Below are 8,855 nucleotides of genomic sequence, written 5' to 3'. Positions count from 1 at the left end.
CTCTTTAAAAGTAATTCTCTGAAGTTGGAAAATACTGTGTTCAAGAAATAGAAAGCAAAAAAATATCCTCCTAATTTGAAAAATCAATCTCTGTTAAGTAATAATTATCAGAAAGGAAACCTGTTTTATTGGAAGAGGAATCTGCACAAAGTTTAGTTAGTAGAAAGAGATGTGTTAACCCTTTGCGCTCCAATTTTATTTTTGGAATTCAAACAGTCTGGTCCGAATTGGAAGTCCTTCCTCTCTTGGTTGCAATAGTTCCCTGGCGGAAATTGCCAACTAGCTCAATCACCAACTCGACGTTGGACCTGCTACTAGTGCCTGGTCTGTTGAGTCAGCCTCAACGTTGGAGTGCAAAAGGTTAAAGAAGTGACACAAGGGAAAGCTTTTGGAGAAACAACCAGAAATAGAAGGGACAACCGTGTGCTTACATTCCTCAAGTGGAAGAAAAAATGAGCCAGTTATTCCCGAGGGCCCCACTGAGATGTAATTGCACATACTCCACCACAGTTTCCTTGATTATGAACTCTCATGTTAATAATAATATGTTGGGAAAAGCTATAAGCAATCCTATATAATAAAAGCCTAATATGCTAAGTGGCCTGTTGGCCAGTCGATCGTTCAACCAATCAAAGCATAATATGATTATATTATATCTGTAAAATTGTACCATGTTAAGGGACTAAATTTTAGAAAAATTTAGGCCCAGTTAGTCGATCTTAGTTATTAATTTATTTTTACCTAGAGGCCCGGTGCATGGATTCATGCACCGGTGGGGTCCCTTGGCCTGGCCTGCACCCTCCCACAATCTGGGATACCTCAGGGATGTTGGAGAGCTGGTTTCAGCCCGATCCTGCTCAACACACGTGGTCAGTGTGCTCCCACCGGGGGAGCGCCGCTCAGCCAGAAACCAGGCTCACAACTGGCAAGCGCAGTGGCGGTAATAGGAGCCTCTCCCGCCTCCATGGCAGCACTAAGGATGTCCAACTGCCGGCTTAGGCCTGCTCCTCACGCCGTCAGTCAGACATCCCCCGAGGGCTCCCAGACTGCAAGAGGGTGCAGGTTGGGCTGAGGACTCCACTCCCCCCCGCCCCACCCACCACCCCCAGTGCATGAATTTCACACACCAGGCCTCTAGTGAAGTAAATAAGGTGGAACAACTCAGTCCACCTAGCTCCACCTTGTGGAATATCTGAGGAGGCATTTGGAAGGCATTTAAAAGGTATGAGGTATAAGTGGGTAGACTTAGGTTTTAGATAATAGGTTCTGTGCTGCTTCTACAACCTCGGGATTATAAACCTGTTTTACAGGTTTGGAGTCGCTTCATCTGTTCTAGCCAGAGATATTTTTTGTATCTTACCCAAGAAGGAACCCTGGGGTGGAAGTGCTTTCTCCTGATATGGCAGCCCTTGCAGACTGTCCTTGTTTTGTTAACACACAGTTGTGGCCACTGCCTTAATCTTGTCCTTTGGATTCATGGAGAGTTGAACCCACCTAATTGGATGAGTAAAGAAGCAGAAAACTGAGAAGATGAGGCTCCAGAGGGAATTTGGGAGTTTGTCATTTTAGGGGCCCCACAGCAACTACATGCTGTGGGAATATTAGAGGAAAAAAGGAAATTGGTTTTGTTTTTTTTGAGAAATGTTACTGTGAGCTATGAATTGGATCTTTAATGTTACCTAAGAGACTCAAGAAAATATTGGAATTTCTATATAATGACATCTGGTCACTGGGCTGTACTCTGGTTTCATGAGGAGACTGAACCATGTGGGGCCCCAGCTTTTACTTAGACAACATGGACTCTTGGCTTCTGCCTTTGTTTCTTCCTCTGTGCTTGTTTTCTTCTTTCACCCACTTCTTTTCAAGCTTGAGTCCTCCTTCACTCTCATTTATTTTATTATATAGTTTATTTATTATATGTTTATTATAAAGTCTTTCTAGTGACATGGTCGCATAGGAGAAAAAGTCTTCATAGCATTACTGTATTTACTAATGAACTGACCACTTATATAATCGTGCCCCACACATATTACTATTTGTTTAATGTTCCATGGTCAGCATCTTTGGTGGTGTCAGTCACTTGCTGATTGATGGATATTATTAACATCTGGTAATATAATGCAAATAAATAAAAATCCATTGCAAAGTGAAATTACAATTTTTAACAAGAGATGCAGGATTTTATGAAAAAGAAGTTGATGAATGTTACAGAATTGCTTGAATCATTTGCAAAACCACTGACAAATGAGAACCTAGAAAATTTTTTATCAATTGGCAAAGACAAAATCAACAAAAGATGACAAAAATAGGTTCTTCTAGACACAAAGATGAGAACATTGTGGTACAAAGGGAAGTCCTTAGGGAACTATGAAGTCCTAAGAAAGTTTTGCAAAAGTAACTGCCAAAACAAAGAGGTCATATGGCACCCTTACTGAATTTGTCTGAAAAATTATAACCCCACAAAAAAATAATAGTAATTGATTCTTTATTATCCCAAGTATTAGAAAGAGGTTGTGATTATAATCTAAATTTTGTTAAATAAGCAGGAGGTAGGGGGGGTAAGAGATCAACCAAAGGACTTGTATGCATGCATATAAGCATAACCAATGGACATAAGACACTGGGAGATAGGGGAGGTTAGGGGACTGTCTAGGGTTGGGTGGGGAAATGGACACATATGTAATACCCTTTGTAATACTTTAAGCAATAAAAAATAAATTTTGTTAAATAAGATAAATTTCATACATTTTTAAAATTTCATTTTAAAGTTAAAATTTCAATTGTGACCTTCCTTTTCACTGATAACTACATTTTGGTTCCTTTCCCAGGGGCATTCACCCATGCCAATTCTCAAACTGCTATTTTTGTTATATTTAAATCTAAAAGCATATATCAAAACATTTTATGGCATCTACTATGTTTTCTCTTTTTTGTTGTTCCCCTTATCTTTTTCTTAAATCAATAAATAGGTGCTATTTGTTGTGTGTTTATAAATAAGGTTTCATGCCGAAACCGGTTTGGCTCAATGGATAGAGCGTCAGCCTGCGGACTGAAAGGTCCCAGGTTCGATTCCGGTGAAGGGCATGTACCTGGGTTGCGGGCACATCCCCAGTAGGAGGTGTGCAGGAGGTAGCTGATCGAAGTTTCTCTCATCAACTCATCAATGTTTCTAACTCTCTATCTCCCTTCCTCTCTGTAAAAAATCAATAAAATATATTTTTTAAAAAATAAGGTTTCAGATGTTCTCAGATGCTTGATTTAGAATATTACCTTTTGCCAACATCCTTTTAAATTAGTATTCAAATGGGCACAAGCAGTACTATCTGCGCTGACAAGGGTTGCCTGTAGCAAAAGGAAGTGCTCTAAAGAGTCCTTCAGAGAAATATACTTTAGAATGAAAAGTCTCAGCAAGAACAACTGAAAATTAGAATATTCATTGTTGTTAACCTAGGGCAGTGCTGCTGAAGACAGAGGGGCGCAAAGAATATGCTGGATGAATGGGTTCTGACAGGAATGTGGCTAAATATGTCTGTCTCACCTGCAGTGCCCACCAAAGGCTCCTATTTCACCAGCTCCAGAGTGGGAGGCAAGCGGGGAGTGATCAAGGAGCTCGCTGTCACACTGCAAGGACCAGACGATAACACTCTCCTGTTTGAATCAAGGTTTGAGAGTGGGAATCTGCAAAAAGCTGTCAAAGTGTGAGTAACAAAGTGGGTTTACCCAAAGGGATGGTGATTAAAGTGACTGAGAAGTGTCTTCAAGAATCATAGTCAGAGTCAGTGTTTCTGCGAAAGAGATGAAGGGAAATGATTTTTCCCCCCAGAATAAAAATTTATCTAAATTGTTTTTTTTCTGTTTATAAAAGAAATTAGTGCTCATATAAAATTTATATTGACAAAATTTTGAATCCTATAATCATGACTCCCAGACACAAGCAATTGATAACAGTTTGATGTCTATGCATTAATTGTTTCTCTCTCTGTGTAATACACACAAATTAGATATTTTTAAAAATAGGGTAATGGTGTATATATTTGGACACTGTTTTTGCAAATTGGCTTTTTTTTTTCCTTTTTCTAGAATATATTCCATTGATTTTTTACAGAGAGGAAGGGAGAGGGACAGAGAGCTGGAAACATCAATGATAGAGAAACATGGATCAGCTGCCTCCTGCACATCTCCTACTGGGGATGTGCCTGCAACCAAGGTACATGCCCTTGACCGGAATCGAACCTGGGACCTTTCAGTCTGCAGGCTGATGCTCTATCCACTGAGCCAAACCGGTTTCGGCGCAAATTGGCTTTTTTCTACTTAGTACATTTTATTTTATTTATTTTTTGTTAATCCTCACCTGAGGATATTTTTCCACTGATTTTTAGAGGGAGTGGAAGGGAGGGGGAGAGAAAGAGAAACATCAATGTAAGAGAGACATATCAATTGGTTGCCTCCCACACGTACCTGCAACCAAGGTACAGGGCTCTTGACCAGAATCAAACCCTGACCCCCATGTTCTGTCCATTGAGCCAAAACAGGTAGGGCTCCACTTAATATATTTTAGATGTTTTTCTATGACAATACCACAGACATATGTCCTTATTTTTAATAGTTCATCTTGTTCTATTATATGAGTGTTCCATACCTATTTACCCTATTCCCACCTGATGAGAAATTAAGACATTTACAATTTTTTATTAAATGAATGAACAGAATTCACACCCTTGTGCATGTATACTTTTTAGTATTTGTGGTGTTATGGAACAAATTCTGATATAAAATTGGTGGGTCAAAGGGTTTGAACACTAAGCATTGCTAGGTTTTGCCCCATTGCCCTCCAGCATGATTTCAGTTCCCATCAACTGTGGATGAGAGGGCCTGTTTCACAATGTTGAAATGTTGCTGAGATGTAGGGGAAAAGAACGACATCCTGTTTTAATCTGTATTTCTTTCATGATGCATGCGGATGAACATCTTTTCATGTTTTTGGCATTTGTATTTCCTCTCCTGCAGGTTAGGCCTACTTTTCCACAAGGTGCATGCATTCCGGCAAAGCCCCCTTATCTTCAAACAATTGATGATAAGAGAGGAAAATAGCACAGGAAGCTTAAGGGTCTGATCCATCCTGGTGATGCCCAGGATGTAGGTACAGCCAACAGAGGGCTCCGGCTTCCCTGAGTTCAGTGTGTTTCGGGGAAATGAGTTGAAGTGTTTGGAAACCACCTTCTGGGCTCTAGAAAGGCACCAAGAAGCTCAGCGCACCCAAACATGCGGTGCTGCATGTGAATTATGAAACTCTTCTGTCCCACCCCAAATGCACGTTCTTCCCCCAAGTCCCTGTTAGCCTAACATGAGTTGGAGAACTAAGTAAATTAGAAAACAAATGTTTGATGTAGCAGCCTTTCTGTTGTGATTTGATCTATTTTTACCAGGGAAAAACAATGTTTTCCCATATTTATTTTTTGAGGGAGGTATTATAGAGATATTCTATATTCTTCATTACAGAGACACCTATGAGTATGAACTCACCTTACGAACTGACCTCTACACGAACAAACACACTCAGTGGTTTTATTTTCGAGTTCAAAACACCAGAAAAGATGCCACCTATCGCTTCACCATTGTCAACTTGCTAAAACCCAAGAGCCTTTATACTATAGGAATGAAGCCACTCATGTACTCCCAATTGGATGCCAACATCTACAACATTGGCTGGAGGAGAGAAGGAAATGAAATCAAGTACTACAAGAACAACACAGATAATGGGCAGCAGTCCTTTTACTGTCTCACGTGGACCATTCAGTTTCCTCATGACCAGGACACTTGCTTCTTTGCACACTTCTACCCATATACATACACGGATTTGCAATGCTACCTCATGTCGGTGGCAAAAAACCCTGTCCAGTCTCAGTTCTGCAAACTCCGCACTTTATGCAGGAGCCTTGCAGGAAATACCGTGTACCTGCTCACCATCACCAACCCGTCCCGAACCACGCAAGAGGCTGCTGCAAAGAAAGCCGTGGTCTTGAGTGCCAGGGTTCACCCTGGGGAAAGTAATGGCTCCTGGATCATGAAAGGCTTTTTGGACTTCATTCTTAGCAACTCCCCAGATGCCGAGCTCCTCAGAGATATCTTTGTCTTCAAAGTGATTCCCATGTTAAATCCAGATGGCGTGATTGTGGGGAATTACCGGTGTTCGTTGGCTGGCAGGGACTTGAACAGGCATTATAAGACCATTCTGAAGGAGTCATTCCCCTGCATCTGGCACACCAGGAACATGATCAAGAGGTGAGTCCCCTAATCTGTTGAACTTTCTCGGATTCCTGTGAGCACTATCTAATGGCAGGGACTGGGGGAAGAGGGAAGAGCTCTTCTAATGTTGTAAGAATTGGAAGTGTCTTTTGAGACAGTCTTTTTTAAAAATACATTTTTATTGATTTCAGAGAGGAAGGGAGAGGGAGAGATAGAAAATATAAATGGTGAGAGCGGGCTGGCGTGGCTCAGTGGTTGAACGTTGACCTATGAACCAGGAGGACATGGTTCAATTCCCAGTCAGCGCACATGCCTAGGTTGCAGGCTTGATCCCCAGTGTGGGGTGTGCAAGAGGCAGCCAATCAATGATTCTCTCTCATCATTGATGTTTCTATCTCTCTCTCCCTCTCCCTTCCTCTCTGACATCAATAAAAATATATTTAAAAATATATATATAAATGGTGAGCTAACATGTCATCTACTTAGCACAGTACCCAGCCACTGTTAATGTGTGGCATTGTTATCATACTCTTCATCCTGTGACCATCAGGGGGATGGTGACCTCATTTGGAAGATTGAATAGGTGTCCTGGGTGATCAGGAGATCAGGCAGATCTGAGCCTTGTAGGAACGAGCCCTGGAAATGAGGACCCAAGGTTTTCTTTGGTTCTGTCTTTTTCATCCCTGCAATTACAGCCTCTCTACCTCTCCCCTCTTTCCACAAGTCTGCACCAGGGTGGGCTTTCTTTGAACAGATTTCCTCCACTTGTCCATTTACACAAGGCCTACCCACCATCCCTTTCCACATCAGCACATCTCAAGTCCTTCTGTCGGGCAGGGGCAAGGAGTACTGATGCCGAGTTTACAGCAGTGGCTGTGGGTGGAGATAGGGTCCTCTGAAGGCCATTAGGGGTCAACATTTTCTTAGAAAGGAAGGTGTCAACAGACATACTGAGGAAGAGACTCCAAAAAAATCCATGCATTTGGAGTCCACTGAGTCCTTTGTTTACTCCCCTTAATAGACTTCTCGAAGAAAGGGAAGTTCTCTTGTATTGTGATTTCCATGGCCACAGCCGCAAGAATAACATCTTCCTATATGGCTGTAATAGCCATGATCGCAAGTACTGGCTTCATGAACGAGTCTTTCCTTTCATGTTGAGCAAAAATGTACCAGACAAGGTAAGCACATAAGGGAATGTTCTGCTCATTGACTAAGGAAGAAGGAAACTCTCTGCTTCCTATAACCAATAATAGTGTTTGATTTGCCATTTTGTCTCTCTTTTTTATCTTGGGTAAATCCCAGCAACCTGGACTTGAAGAATTTAGAAAGGTGTGGTTTTAAGAATTATTCTGCGTCCACTAACTGATGAGCAGATAAATAAAATGCAGTATGTCGAGGGAATGGAATGTTGTTCTGCAATAAAAATAATTAACTGCTGCCCTAACTGGTATGGCTCAGTGGCTAGAGCATTGGCCTGTGGACTGAAGGGTCCCAGGTTCGATTCTGGTCAAAGGCATGTACCTTGGTTGCGGGCACATCCCCAGTAGGGGGTGTGCAGGAGGCAGCTGGTCGATACTTCTCTCTCATCGATCTTTCTAACTCTCTATGTAAAAAAATTAATAATATATTTTTTTAAAAAAAGAATTAATTGCTGATATGCTAGGACTCAGTGATGGCGAACCTATGGCACGCGTGAACTCATTTTTTTGGTTGATTTTTCTTTGTTAAATGGCATTTAAATATATAAAATAAGTATCAAAAATATAAATCTTTGTTTTACTATGGTTGCAAATATCAAAAAATGTCTATATGTGACACGGCACCAGAGTTAAGTTAGGGTTTTTCAAAATGCAGACACGCCGAGCTCAAAAGGTTCGCCATCACGGTGCAGCTAGGTCATGGAGGAACCTTGAAATCATGATACTAAGTGAAAGGAAAGATGCAAAACACCACATACTGCATGATTCCATTCTATGCAATGCTATAGAGACAGAACTTACTAGTAGTTTAGTGATTGCCTCAACTGGGGACAAGTGACATGGGGAGAGACTTCTAATGGGTACTGGGTTTTGGGAAGGTATTAAAAATATTCTAAACTTATATTACAACTCTGTGAATATACTTAAACCATTGACTTGTGTACTTTTAATGTGTGGATCTTATGGTATGTGAATTATATCTCAATAAAGGTGATTTTTTAAATCATCTTTGGCTGCTCTGCCTGGGCACAAGTTCAAACTCTTAGTGGTAGAGTTATCTATCATTAATCCTGTGATTTGCAGTGGAAGCAGGGATTGCAAGACAGACAAAATGCTAATGTTACATGAGCCTCCAAAGAAAAGTTTGAGTAATGCAAGATCACAAATAACAAAAATATTAAAGGGCTAATGAAAGCAACAAGGTTTTTTTTGTTGTTTTTTTAAAGCAACAAGTTTTTGATAGTTGGCTGAGTGTGACAGTTGGGCATATACAGAGTATCTGCATTGATTTAGAAAGTTGGTTTTCAGCATCATAAATACATCCACAAAATGTAACTGTCCTTATAATGAAGAAACTGGGTTGGATTCAGGAAAACATTTAAATTAAAAATTTTCTCACATAAAGATACT

At 40.7% G+C, this 8,855-nt stretch overlaps 1 protein-coding gene across 1 annotated transcript in view; it reads left to right on the top strand.

Annotated features, from left to right (window-relative positions):
- Positions 1-8,855, top strand: part of AGBL2 (ATP/GTP binding protein-like 2) — a 38,020-nt gene that overhangs the window by 9,876 nt on the left and 19,289 nt on the right. The window contains exons 8-10 of the mRNA XM_015569482.1: positions 3,468-3,698; positions 5,500-6,282; positions 7,268-7,424. Coding sequence (XP_015424968.1) covers positions 3,468-3,698; positions 5,500-6,282; positions 7,268-7,424 — 1,171 coding nt within the window. The remainder of the gene's footprint in view (positions 1-3,467; positions 3,699-5,499; positions 6,283-7,267; positions 7,425-8,855) is intronic.

Source organism: Myotis davidii, unplaced genomic scaffold (assembly GCF_000327345.1).
Source record: "Myotis davidii unplaced genomic scaffold, ASM32734v1 scaffold265, whole genome shotgun sequence".
Taxonomy (NCBI): domain Eukaryota; kingdom Metazoa; phylum Chordata; class Mammalia; order Chiroptera; family Vespertilionidae; genus Myotis; species Myotis davidii.
Note: the sequence above shows the minus strand (reverse complement) of the source record. Positions and strands in the feature narration are given on the sequence as shown.